At 35.7% G+C, this 14944-nt stretch overlaps 1 protein-coding gene across 1 annotated transcript in view; it reads left to right on the plus strand.

Annotated features, from left to right (window-relative positions):
• The window catches only part of LOC110848283 (Down syndrome cell adhesion molecule-like protein Dscam2), a 118088-nt gene that overhangs the window by 62379 nt on the left and 40765 nt on the right, over positions 1–14944 (plus strand). The window contains exons 11-18 of the mRNA XM_035851005.1: positions 499–650; positions 2690–2800; positions 3132–3290; positions 4525–4676; positions 5161–5233; positions 5310–5378; positions 7922–8041; positions 8470–8646. Coding sequence (XP_035706898.1) covers positions 499–650; positions 2690–2800; positions 3132–3290; positions 4525–4676; positions 5161–5233; positions 5310–5378; positions 7922–8041; positions 8470–8646 — 1013 coding nt within the window. The remainder of the gene's footprint in view (positions 1–498; positions 651–2689; positions 2801–3131; positions 3291–4524; positions 4677–5160; positions 5234–5309; positions 5379–7921; positions 8042–8469; positions 8647–14944) is intronic.

The raw sequence follows: 14944 nt of genomic DNA on the forward strand, positions 1-14944 counted from the left end.
GTTTGAAGGTAAAAAATGGTAGTTTTTTTACTTCACGATGTTTACTTAAACTCCTATAATCCCTATGCCTTCACCGCGTTCTAATTTTCAAAATTAAATTTTAAAATTCAAATTTCAACAACCTTCAGTCGTTGTAAAAGTAAATCAACGACGATGTTTTTTTTATTTATTTTTTTTGTATAATTTTAGCAAAATAATGCATGATTTAACGACACTTGTTTTTTTTAATTTTCTTTCGTTCAAATCATTTCACAAATCTACATCTCTTTGCATTTGATGGTATTTTCATAAGAAATTCTGATAATTCCATAGCTTCTCATAAAATTTCTAATCTTCACAAAATTGTTTTGCAAGTACTAATTTTATGGGTTTCAAAATTTCTGAAGTATTTTTCCTCCAGCACTTGATACAGATTTATATCTTTGAACTTCACTCGACATACGCACATTTTCGTAATTTTTTGAAAGTTGTGATTATTTTTTGGCCAATTTCTTACAGATTTTTGGTCGGCCAGTACGTCACGATTCATGACAATGTGATCTCCCACGTGAACATAACGCACGCGCGGGACGAGGACGGCGGGCTGTACGCATGCCAAGCCAGAAACGCCATGGGCATCGCCCTCCACACCGGAAGACTCAACATTTACGGTAAGGAAATCAGGGAAATAAATTAAGACTACATATCTTTGAAACTTGGTAAAAAGTTGAAAAAGGAATTTAAAAATGTATTAAAGTGCTATTTATTATCCTAATTTCGGTAATATTTCATGTCCTTTGCGTAATTATTGCAATTCACTCGCATGTTTCGAAATAACTTTACGCGGTAAATTCCATCAACAGTTTTGGGAGCGTCCATAAATCACGTGATCGATTTTTGGACAATTTTGACCCCCTCCCCCCCCCCTTGGTGACCGGTGGTGATAATTTCGCTACCCCCCCCCACCGGTCACGTGACAGGAGATGATGCTCAAATTAAATCATGTTGTCCGGAATAACAATAGTTTTTAAATCATTAATCAAATTAGAGCTACATTACACACATGTGTAAATAACTATTTAATGCGCCAAGAATTTAAGTCGAAGCAAGTTTCTAAATATGCAAAATGAAAATCAAATTTATATAACGTGTGGTATGCCAAGAGAGTTTATACATAACTCTCATGACATTTATCATTTATTGACATATACAAAAGTTAAAAAAAAACTTTACTCATGTCACGTGACATCTGACCATCTGCCCCCCCCCCGTGATAATCGATCACGTGATTTATGGACTCTCCCTTTGAAGAATTGTTATTTGTGAAGTGAGATAAATAAATCGCCGATAAATCTTATTTCCTATACAAACAACCTACTGCGCCGCGCCGCGCCGCCACGCCGCCGAAAAATTTTCTAAAATTGGTGCCGCCGCTGCCGACAAATTCGTCGGCGTTGACCTCTGGTTCCATTTTAAATATCTCCCCTCATCCCTCCATCAAAAAAATTCATTATTCTCCCCTAAACATCACCCCCTCAAAAAAAAACCTTGTAAATTTTGCATATTTTATTTTTACCACATACAAGAACAATGTTCCCTCGTAGCGAAATCCTTTCCCCACACGAACACAAATCAGACCGCATCATCTCCAATTTATCATATTTGTTATGACATTTAGTGTAAAATAAAGTCGGGGGAAGTGCTCGCAGTAAAAGTGGCAGTTGACCCTCTTGTTCACTTTCACTGGGAACTCGTGTCGTGGGAGAAAGTCCGCACTTTCTCCGGGGAGAGAAAGTGTGAGCAGTAAAATAATGTCCCGTCTTAGGAGGAAAAGTACTCCTTGTTCGAGTGGATTTAGTGCATTTTCGAGGAGAAAGTGAAAAGAGAAAGGTTTTCAGAAATGATTTATTGCCCATTTAAATAAGCTGGATCAGTTTCGGGCACTCTAAATAATCTGAAAAAGTAGGCCAGTATGAAGTGTATGTAAAGTTCGTTGAAAAATCGAGACAAAAAAACTGAGAAGTTAACTGGCAGGATTTGTTTACAAGTACAAAAAAAATTAGATTGAAACAATTGAGGAACAGGTGTATTTTTTTATGAACTAAATGTACACTTTTATAAGACAGAAAATTAAATAACCGGTATTCTCGCCATGTTATCATGTAACCAGCGTGGTTATAATTTGTTTACAGCAAAATTCAAATTTTTGTCCCAGATTTATTTAGTGTGTGGGACCAGGGAAAAGAAACCCGGAGAAAGTTGACTACTCGACTTTGACTTTCTTTTTTCTTCTTGTGTCGCATTTCATTAAATGTTTCTTCAACCTCAACGTTCCCCATGTTGTATTTTAGTTTTGTTCTTAACGCGTCCTTTTTTTCGGGCGATTTATCTCATTTTTGTGTAAACCAGTTTATTTTATTGCATCACTCATTTTACTTTTTATCTCGATCGAGGGGAAAGTAATAAAAAATGGAGGAGTAATTTTGTGGTTGTGAAAATGTGGTGTTATTTCTGTGAGAGAAAGTAGTTTCCCCTAAATAATGGGGCATTTAAGGGAACCATTGTCTAAATTTGTAACAAAATAAAGTATCACCTCGTTCGTAACGATTATTTGCCGCCAAAATCAAACTTGTCGGCAATTGTGTGTGATAAACGTTTCAAAGTTTTGACTAAAGTTGTAATATTTTTTATGCCATGCTTGCTCTTTCAGGTCCACCTTTCGTCCGACCGGTTCCTCCGATAAAGGGCGTGGCAGGGAAGAATTTGCAAATCCAGTGTCCCGTCTCAGGATATCCGATCGAAAGCATTTCTTGGGAGAGAGGTAATTGAAAATTAATAAAATAATACGGTTTGCATGCAAGTTTAACTTTATCTTTACCATTATCGAGGTGGAAAATAATTGTGAAAAGAGTCACTCAGGATCTGTAAATATTAATCAATAAGTATAATTCTAAACTTTCCTAAAACGGCGTATTTACGATACATTTAAATTTTTTTAAATTTCCACCCTGTATTTCTTGCGTTTCTTGCTTCACAATTCAAGAAATGTACCCATGACCCGCAGGAAACGAAACACGAATTTAGTTTCTAAAATTTTGAAACGTGAATCCGTAGTGAATACCAGGGTACATTTAACTTTTCGCACACCTTAGGCGGCAGTCTTCTCCCCGTGACGAGAATGCAGCGCGTCTACCCGAACGGAACGCTGATTTTGGAGCACCTTCAGAAAACGGACGAAGGGATCCTCACCTGCCACGCGAAGGGCAGACAAGGACAAATTTCCTCCAGAGACATTCATCTCCGCGTTGTCGGTTAGCTTCGCGTAATTTAGTAATAAATTAAAATATCGGCATTTAAAAAATCTTATTCCCCAAAATCGATTCATTTGAATTTTTGTAAAAGCTGTAAAAGTTTATACAAAGATGAAGTTGAATTAAGAAGAAAATCAGAGCAAAGCTTTTTAGCACTTGTGCCTCCCAACTTTATAAAATTGACGCCACTCACTGCATAACAAAGAAAAGAGCACAAAAATCGTGTTATAGACAAATTATGAAGGACTTTATTTTGTGAGAAAATGTAATTAGGTTTATTATCAGTTAGATACGCATGGTTCCAATTAATAATTTTTATTCAGAATTCAAAATTTCAAAATCTATAAATTTGTCCAATTCAAGGCGATAAACTCTCAACAATTAGAATTTTCAAAATATTAATAATAAAAAAATTCATCTTTTGCAACCTCAATCCGTATACATCCCGCTCAATCCAATTTTATAAAATTTGCACAATAAAGATACGAATGAAAAATTCGGTGATTGACAAATTTCAATGCCACATTGAATTTCGTTCGAAAATTTAATTAGCTTAGTAACTATTAGGTAGGATCTATTTGCTGTTAATTGACATAACATTCGAGAATTCGATCTGCAAAATTTTTATAAGCAAGCCCTTTAAATTTATCTAGAAGTCCAATTTCCACAATTCAATTATAGTAAACAATTCGTATTTATTTTACAACCTCAATCAGTAAACCTTGGTAAACTGAAGCAATTCGCCCAGTCCTTGGCAACTTTATAAAATCCTTAAATTTTGTCACATTAGGTTGCAAACTCTTTTCAAAATAAAAAGAAGCCTTTGATCCGAGTAAACTTACAAAATTGTGTAAGTTAATTTTGTTTTGTTAAGCTAATTTTCATATTCGTGAAAGTTTGTTAATTTACAGATTTTACGATGTTGCAAAGTTCTGTGCGAATTACCCTACTGTATTTTAATTGTGTAGTTAATACACAAATTCTACCTGCAAAGTTTAGTTTTATTAAACGGCCCAATTTCATCAAACTTTCTTGTAAATTTAAACCTGATATCTTTTTGATGACGAATTTGTGACAAAATTTGATCTCCTCCATGCCACTCAAATATTTCACATGGTTTCATTTATCCCATAAATTTTTCATGATACAAAGTACCCCGTAAAATTTCGTCTTCCTCGAAATTGGTGATGATCACGGTTTAATTTACATCCGAACCAAATTTGTGTCTCTGCAGTTCCGCCGAAGCTGATGCCGTTCCAGTTCATGAACACGGTTTTGCGGGAAGGCATGCGGGCGGCGGTTTCCTGCCAACTGCTCGAGGGCGATCGACCCATCGATCTCGTTTGGGAATTCGAAGGGAAAACAATCTCGGGAGGAGTGGCCAATGTGAGAGTTCATAAATTTCTGATAGCAAAATTCATGCAAAATCTGAGAAATTTAGGAGTAAGAAACATAAGTTGGACAGAATTTATGAAAAATTTTGTTAAAAAAATGTAGGCAAATATAGAGAAATCAAGTATGAAATCCATTTCAGATTGTTTTTTCCTCCTTGTCACATCTGGAAACTCAATTACCATAACTTATTTTTGTATAATTTACTAAATCGACTTTCAAATGATACAAATAGTCCCCGAAAATCTAATAGTTCTTATTTTGACCAATGGCGTTAGGAGAAGAAGATCCATTTTTTTAACGTTACCCTTTTCGCAATTTGCTAAATCGACTTGCAATCACGACGCAAATATTCGCATGGAGTAATTTTGTCCACATATGTACCTAGTTAGTTTGTGGTCTTATCTTGTCATCGTGCTTATCTACATGTCAATACCTCGTGCAATAATTTTAAGTTAATTTGCCCCTACTCTCACAGGGCATTACGATTCGAGTTCCGGACGAGTATTCGTCAACTTTGGTGATCGACTCCCTTTCTTCGGTGCATAACGGTGCGTGACATCAATTCATTTAATTAATTGTTAAAGTTTTGGGTAAAATAGCTAATTTTAAAATTTCCTTATTTAGGGAAATACACCTGCATCGCGGAAAATTCAGCGGGACGAGAACACTATTCTTCCGAGCTTACGGTGCAAAGTGAGTAAATAATTTTATACACAATGTATCCAATTTTTGAATAATGAGTTTTATATTGGATTACCTATTCCAAAAGTGGTCTTTGCTTGTAAGTGGTAAAATAATTAAAATTTTCAAAATAACAATTTGACCGACCACAATGACGTTTGCGATTTCTGTAGAATTTATGAAGATGAATTACCTGTAGGTTTTGTACAAATACGTTGATCAGTTCAAAATAATTTCATTTATAACAAAAATGTCAAAAATTGACAAATGTTTTTTCATTAAAATTTACAAAAATTTCACAGTTTACAGACATTCCCCTAAATCCATATGAATAATTTATCCCCAATTTTGCGTAATTTCAATATCTGTCCTGTACCACCTCATCCCATAAAATTATGCATTTTGACTTTTGAATAATTTTCGATGATGGCATCGAATTTCGATGATGAATTTTCCCCGAAAAAAAATTCCTCCTCGTCACGAAGTACGTCTGATGTGGGTAATAAATACGTAAAAAATGTGTCACGTCGCGCTAAATCGAGCTTCCGGGACTTCTTTATCTCGTTAAAAGGGGAAAGAATTGGTGGTTGGATGGACGGATGGATGGTTTTCTGGCCGTGAATCTCTTACGACGTGGTCGCGTTGGTTTGTCTGGGATGAGGCCGAAGAGGGAATTAATCGTCCCATTATTTCCTCTGCCAAATGCCATAATGTGTTTTCGGGTTTGAGCCGTGCGTTGCCCGGGTATCGGGAGAGATGAGGGAACCAGGGAGAGAAATGAGGAAGTCAGAGAAAGCTGGGAGAAAGTTGTACTCCGAAAGAGTTCAACATTGATCACTTGAGTGGCACAAGGTTCGCAGGATGGTAGGGTTTTATTGGTAAAATTGTGTAATTTTGACGAGATTATTGTTGGGTTTATTGAGTTCTAGGATTTTTTTGGGGTGTGTGTCAATTTTGCGTGTTCTTTGGTTTTTAATAAAATATTGCCCGTTTTTGCTTTTAACATGTTGCGTTTATTGTTCTTAACATTGTCAAACTAATCGATGAGGTAAATATCTAAATAATATAATAAATGTACTCTGAAGCTTTGCATTTATGAATCGGCATATAAATTCGGCATGTAAATTGTTTATTTTTATTCAACAGTAATTATGAAAGCCTTGCAGACATTCACACACAATTTTGCCCCATAATTTTTGCAAACCTTGCCGCATTCCGATGTCCAGCTGGGTGTGAGATGGACGCAGGGGGTCAAGCGCGATGCGTTTGTGGAGTGGATTGGGAGATGAGATTGGTTTTTCTGGGAGAAGATTAATGACACGCGTTTACTTTCGATGGGAAAAATACCAACTTCATGTCTCACTAAGGGTCGTAATAGCGACTCAACTTCCTCCCCGCAAACCCACGCGTTTCGATTTTCTATCCGTCTTTGTCTCCTTGTGGGTAGCGGACGGAGAAAGTTGATTTCGATGGAAAATGAAGTTTCAGCTCGTGGTCAAATTTTAGGGAAAGTCGGGTCAAGAAAGTCAGTGAGTGAAAGTCGGCCTAGTTTTCTGACGCAAAAGTTGGGAGAGACAAGGTTGTCAATGAGTTTTTGCAGAGTTTGCGAATCCATGCGAAAAATTCTAAATGCAGAAAAGTGAAATAGGAATTGCATAATACAACATGATTGAAAAACTAGTTTGCGCATATGGGAAATAATTTTGCAAAAACATATTAAAAAAGTAGGAGAATTATGAATGCAGAAAAGTAAAAAAGAATTGCATGATACATTTTTTCACATGATTGAAAAACTAATTTGCGAAAATGGAAAATAATTTAACACAGTTGAAAAAATTGAGGAGGAGAATTGCATAATATTTTAAATATCTAAACTATATAAAGCAGGCGAGTGTATCGCTGCTGGGTCGGTGGCTTAGTTGAGAAGTTAGCCTCTCCTTTTCTCTCTCCACTCTGCAGAGAGAACAGGAGAGGTTAACTTCGCTTATGTTGGGGTAACGGGCTTATCGACGGGCCTATTTTGCACTTCGATTGACGGGCTTCTACACTAGTTTCACATCATAATTGAAATACTGGTTTGCAGAAATGGGAAAGAATTTTGCAAGCAAATTTGACTTGTTAAAAATATAGCCATGTTTCAAACTGCATAATACCAACTTGCAAAACCGATTCGGGAAAAAACTGTATTGTTTTCGCTTCAAAAAAGTGCAGAATTTCAAAATTAGTTAGAAATACAAAAATGTTTCAAGCAATGTAATCAGTAGAAAATTTACCAAAAATATGTAACATTTGAGTCTTTGAGTGTCTGAACAAAGTGCATAATTTTGGCTAAATTCCAGAAAATTAAGTATTTAGTATGCAAAAGCCCTTGTACAAACTTTGCGCTATGCAAAAAACATGGACATTATGGATGAAGCACTAATATCGTAAAGATGACCCATGCCATGATAATTAAGTAAGCTGACCCCAATTTTGTGTTCTCCTATGATCCCAGACTACCCAGAAATGGACAATTAGTTGAAATTAGGGATCATTAATGGTTGATAATTTTGCAGTTCCGCCGAAGTGGATTTTGGAGCCGAGAGACGTCAACGTATCGGTGGGACACTCGCTTTCACTTCAGTGCCGAGCCGAGGGCCATCCCACCCCGGCAATCACGTGGAAAAGGGCCATCGGTACGGTATAAATTCATACTTACATTCGTGGAAATTTTTAGAAATTTCCATTACCCCAGGGTTTTTTTGGCGGTAACAGATTTCGTTAACAATTTTCGTTAACAATTTTCGTACTATTACTGATTTTAGTAGCATCAATTTGATAATTTGTATTATTAATTTTGTTACTAATTTGTTTGTTTTGAGTATGTGACTTTGCTGAGATTGTTTTTTTGTTACCAATTTTATTTTATTACTGGTTATTAATGCGTAATTTTGTTGTTTTGTGTGATGCATTGATAATCTTTTGTTTCCAGTTTAGTCCCCATTCTATTATTAAAAAATACATTTTACAAAATGTTACCAATTTTTACGCATTTTCCCTGTTCGCTCATCTTTCTCTCACTCAATACGTAACTCATTTTCTCATTTTCGTATCTCCGCTCCAGGCATGCACCCGGGCGACTACAAGGACATCCTTTCCCCCACCGGAAGCTCGTCCCCCTTCGCCAACGGCACCATCAGATTCGACCAAGTCCGAAAATCGGACGAGGGGAATTATCTGTGCGAGGCGAGAAACGACGTGGGCTCCGGCCTCTCCAAAGTCATCTTCCTCAAAGTTAACGGTTAGTGGATCTTGTCGACTTTACTTTTGAGTGTCATGTTTACCCTAATTTGCATAATGCGACAATGACAATACATAACCTGCTGGTGGGTTGCTCCCTGTGAAGACGGTCGGTTTGGCGAAAACATTTTTGGCGCAAACCTTTCACCATGAAATAATTACATTTGGCGAAAACAAAATTCACCTATTTTGCAATACATTTGACCAAATGTTTTTAAATCACCTTTCATCGAAAATAACTTAAATTAGCTAATAACATTATAAGAATTTATTTAACTTTTAAGTGATTTGACACGAAATTAGCGCGAAATTTATGTTTCGCCAAATACAATTTTAGAAATTTTACATTTTACGTTACGTTTTACGTAAGTGCGACGTTAATTTCGTCAAGTGTTACATTCATGATATTTTTTACCACATTGGCGAAAATTGCTTTTGCCAATTTGCCTTTCGCCAAACTGTGATCGTGAATCCCTCTCTGTCCCTGCTTTGACTTTCTCCCTCTCCCGGGTCGGAGAAAGTCCACCACCCGGAAACGAGTCTGTCTCTAATTAATTACCCGGATTAATTAGATGACGGCATGAAGAGAGAGAGAAAGTTGGACAGAGTCGAGTGAGTGAAAGTTAAGACCAAAAGTATTTAGAGAAATTCTAATCCCACGAGAGGCTTGAGCATAGAATATAAAGAATTGGGCTTGAGTGCGTGTGTGGTCCTTCTAATCTGGGAACAATGAAGCCAGAAAGTTTACTTACGTTTGCAGATAAGCGTCGTTAAAAACAATGACTTATCTTGGAATTTATTGTGGATGTGGATGTGGATTAATGTGGATGTGGAGTCGTTGCAAAGAAAGCTCTCTTTTTTTAAATTTTCCACTTCATGCTATTTAAATTTCCAACCTTAGAAAAATTCCACTTTTCTTTTTGGTTTTTCAAAAACGATGTTTCAAAAATAGGAAATTCAAAAAAACAGATGTTTTTAAATTTCCTAGTTTTTTAATGTCCCACTTCTTTTTAAGTCGTTTTTTTAAGTGAAAAAAAGAATAATTCTCACTTATCTTCCTCTTCTCAGAAATCTGACTTTCATTCCATTCCCATTCACTGCTTTAAACTTCTGACGATATTTTCTTTCCGGGGAAAGATTGTTTTTTTAAAGACTTTCTTTTCTTCAGAGGAAAGTTTGGCAATTGAAGAGAGCTCAATGTAATGAAATTGTTGTCGATCTGTGTGCATGGTTAGGTCCAACTATTTATGGGGTTACGTAACAACGATTAGAGTAGAATTGTGGGATGGGCAGGGCATGAAATATGTAAACAAATGCAGTTTTTCAGGAATGGCAGAAGTTCATTTTAAACATTTGTTACATGGACTCAGAATAAGTAGTAATAAAATCGTGTGGGCTCTACCAAGGCTCTAGACTTATTATGTTTCTTTCAAAATCAACTAATATATTTTTTACACATTTTGAATTTTTATCCTAACTTGGGTAACTTACGTGTCAAAAGGTGATTATTATCTTCTTCGAAATAAGGTAATGTAATTTATGTCCAACAGTCTCCCAGATTGTTTTGACAAGTCATGTTGAGGTGGAAATTCCAAATATTAAGACCAGGCTGAAATATTTATAGAGAAAAATTATATGAAATTATTTGTCCTGTATTTTGGGTATTTTGCTTTAATTTAATTTGCCAGCAGGCAAATATGGCATGTCATAACTTCCATGCAGTGGTAAAAAATCTTCGTAAAATTGCAGCGTACTCTTCTTGGTAAAAATCGATTTCAAGGGGTAAAAAGTTTGAATCTCCTAAAAATTTTGGTTCCCAATCAGCGGAACATAACCAATTTTATAGAGCGACAATACTGTTTCATTTGCTGGGACTCTGAAATCGAGGATAGAGTTTTAAAAGGGAACTGGCCAAGGTGTACAGCTGCTCCTCCCATAATGGATGGATCCACAATTACTTTACCCGAACAGCCGAATTATTTTAGTATTTCACATCACTTATTTTCATTTTGGCGTTCAAGTTATTCAATTTCGTATGATTTCTACTTCTATTATTTTTATTTTGGCGTAGAAGTCATACGAAACTGAATAAGTTGAACGCCAAAATAAAAATAACTGGTGTTAAATAATAGGATAATTCGGCTGATTCGGGTAATGTAATCGCGGATCCATGCAACAGGGGAGGAGCTGTACACCTTGGCCAGTTCCCTTGTAAAACTCTATCCTCGATTTCAGAGTCCCAGCAAATGAAACAGTAGCTACATCATGAATACACGGTGGCGATTTTGTTACGCAAATTGTTCTATCACAAACTATGTGTCTCTCAAAAAGATCCACGGAAATATATTTTTTAAAACACATTTTGAATTTTTCACGTAAATTGAACAACTGACGTGGCAAAAGTCGATTATTACTTTATATGCAATATATCGATGCAACTTAGGTGAGAACGTTTCCTCTGATTTTATGCTGCATTTAACGTGTGGAAATTAAGGAAATTAAAATTTGGTTCAAATTTACATAAAATTTACGTTAAAATAATAAACCGTAGTAACGTTAGAAGTAGCTCCCCTGCAATATATGTAAATTAGGATGTATATAATTTTGCACCAATGGTGCCGCATAAGTGCACAAAATAAGTATAAAACTCCAATAAGTTGGTTCCATTGGTGCATTAGAATCGGAATATGTAGATGTAGAATTTTGAGATTTTTTGTATCAATAGTGTAGAATAAGGCGACAAAATAAGGTTCATAATGATATACATATAACTTTGCACCAAAGGTGCGGAAAAAGCCGACAAAAGAGATCATAATTTTTATATATTCTTGCACCAAGGGTGCAATATAAACGGAAAAATGATGAAAAGCCCGAATTAGTATGCACCACCTGCGCAGTATGAGAGACCAAGGTCCATATTTAACTTTCAAAACTTTATGTCAAAATTGTAGGATTATCTTTTCCGGATATTCTGCACTATTGGTGCGTTGTACATCGCTTCCTCCAATTATTTCGCATCATTTTGTGTTACCAATTGTTAGACACCAATGGTGCTATTAATTTATAATAAAATGGACCTGGTACATTTTAATTAGCATCAATTGATGCAAAAAGGTCGTTAACAGACAGACGGACGGACGGACAAGAGGAATTCAATAGCTCCCGTGCTACGCAGGGTGAGCTAATAATTGCCTGATATTTTGCTTTATGGGGAATTAATTTAAATAGCAGGAAAATCGGGCCACAAATTCCTTGGCCATCGGTACAAGCACAACTCTAGAACCGACTCGACTTTAAAGTGGTGAAAGTTTCCGAGTGAAAATCGAATTTACACAAGATCTGTATTTCTTATTCTTCTCTTTCTGTTGTATCTTGATTAAAGAAACATCTTACCCGGGTTTTGTGGTTAGGTTTTAGGTTACCCTCTCCAACTAAATCTAAATACGAGGAGGAGAAAGAAAGTTGTTGTGAATGCAAACTTTGGCTGTTATCTATTTAGCAGCTTATCTCTGAGTGGGGAGGTTATCAATATTTGAGTTAAAGTGGGACTGGGAGAAGAAGTCACCTGCTTTCTTGGACAACTTTCTGCGTAAATGTTTTACTGTTATCGCCTTACGTGGATGGATGAGAGGGCCGACTTTCCTGCTTACATAGACTCACTCAAAGGCACAAATAGGGTTTCGTTCGGCGATGGAGCTTTTCGTGTTTGAAATGGAAATCGGTGCGAGATTTTTCGGCATTTATTTTTTGCTTGATAACACAAACGGACAAAACAGTTTCTAAATAAAATTCTTAAAAAACATAACAAACACGAATGCGAGGCACTTCACGCAGTTCTTGGGAACTTATGCAATTCCTGTAGGTTTCGTAAAAAAATATAAACTTTTACAAAATAAAGAGGCGCATTTGATCTGAGCAAGGTTTTAAAAAAAATTATGGGACAAATTTTCCTTAGAAATATTTGAAACATTTTGTAGCAGTTTGTAAGTTTACAGAATGTTCGGATTTTACAATGCTGTAATACCAGGGACTAGGCGCTCAAATTCATGGATGGAATCCTACTTATCTACGACGTTAAAAAATTCAATATTTGTGCCCATTTTTTACTTCGACGTTTCAACCGCACAATATATTGCAAATTTTAGGTTTGAGAAATCGAACTTTTGACAAAAAAAAACTTAAATGTGATGTAAAAAACAACTTACTAAAAAGTAAGACAAAGTTTTACGAATACCCTGTTGCATAAACACCATATTGAACCAAATAAAAACAAAAAAACACTGTATCGCCAACCCTACTTTCTTCAAACCTATTGCTATCCCCCGGCTACCCATCACTGATGATAAGCTACCCTCATCCTCTCGTAATGCACACGACACTGATACTCTTTTCCCTGTAAAATCAAAGAGAAAGCACGAAGTGAAAGCGAATCGAGTCCTGTTTTGTCTCGAGTTGTCTCTCCAGGCTAAAAAATATCGCTCTTCTGCTTTGTTACCGTCAAAGGAGAAAAAAAACTTTGTTCAACGAGAAGAAACGAAAATCTAGGTTTTTTTGCTCAGAGAAAGTTTCCCATCTGTGTAAATATTGATGAATGTAAGTAAAAAGTGAGTGAAGAAGAAGGTGTGGAATCAAATCATGAGCTGAAATGAGATGAGGCGAAGATAAGATAATATTTATGACATGAGCCAAAAAGGTGGCGAAGTGAAAGTAGCCAAAAGAGAAACTTGTCTCGAGATTGTCTGATTTATGGATGGGATTAAGTCTGCCATTGAGCTGGGAACTTTCTCCGTGAGATATTTTATTAAGTGGGAATTGGTTGGAAGTCAGTCACTTTTTACAGAAAAAAATAATTGTGCTTTGGTTTTCGACGTGATTAATATTTTTATTTCACCTTTTATTAATAATTTAATTCTATGAGAAAAATCGAGATTAATAGTAGTAGATATAGTATTTGTTGGGGTACAGAAATTTTCTAAAAAATTGACAGGAATCTAAGCTATTCAAATAAATAGGTTATATCGATATTTTGGGAAATTATTTTATCTTCCAAAAATAACCCTGCTATGGAAAATTAGAGTAGATCTTAACACTTCACGAATTTACGGTTACAGAATTTGCATAATTTTAAACCTGATTGAGTTATAAATATCCCTCAATTGCAACAAATAAAGAATAGACTAATACTGTCAACAATGAAAACACGCTGACCCACCTGAATAAAAATTAATAAGCTTTCTTGAACATTTGCAAACATGATAAACGTCGTTGATATATAACTTAAAAAATGTGTCAACCAAACTTTAGTAATTTTTGTGCAAAGATAAAAATTCCAATTTTCTACAACTACGTACAAAATTTACAGAGTTGACTGCTATACATCTGAGTTTCCTCAATGATATATGCGTACTAATTTTATTAATAACGTTAAGGAAGAATATTTGTTACATTCAAATTGTTTGCACAATTTTATCTTAACTTTTAAAAATAGTATGTTAACTACAAAAGGCGTTAGGACATGGTTTTGACGAATTCATACCTTAATTGCGGGATGGTTTTTAGTCGTAGAGATTTCTAACTTTTTTTATGTGAAAGCCCATGTCTCAAACTATAGGTAAGCATATCTGGCTTCCGATTTTGTGTATTCTGCGAAATGAGGCAAGGTCAAATTTGGAGAGGTGTCCTTTTTTAGTTTTCCAAACCAGTGTACTTATAAAATGGCGTTGAACAAGATATTTTTTTCTGAGGTCCTGATGCAAAAATCGTCTTTGCGACTATTTTTAAGGGACTTAGCATGCTTTTCACTATATAAAACCACGTTTGCCTTATGCGTATCTTTTAAGTCCGTTTTGCAGTCTAATTTCATACTTGTCCTAATGGAATGCGCTCTTTAACGCAACTCTTCCACTTTCAAGGCCCCCACATTTTACGACTTTTATGCTAAAAATCCCTAACGTGGTTTTTATCCAAGGTACATATAGTATATTGCACTGTAAGTACTTTTGACAAAATTTTGATAAGTGGTTACACCCCACGGACTGAGTTTTCATCAGACCTTGTAAAATTATTGGAAAAGTTCCCGTCGTTTTCGATGTCGAACTTCAGAAATAATTTAACTAACCAAAACGCAATAATTTTATTATTTTGTCACTTGCACCTTGTAGATAAAATAGTTCTGCAGTAAGGGACACAAAAAGATTAGTAAAATTTATTTTCGAAAAAATTTGACCATTAATTTACCAAATTAGTTCACGAGTTTTTTAGGATTCCGCGACAGCTGATTCGCTAGGGTCCTGCTCCAA

The sequence above is a fragment of the Folsomia candida genome, unplaced genomic scaffold, assembly GCF_002217175.1.
Source record: "Folsomia candida strain VU population unplaced genomic scaffold, ASM221717v1 Fcan01_Sc004, whole genome shotgun sequence".
NCBI lineage: Eukaryota > Metazoa > Arthropoda > Collembola > Entomobryomorpha > Isotomidae > Folsomia > Folsomia candida.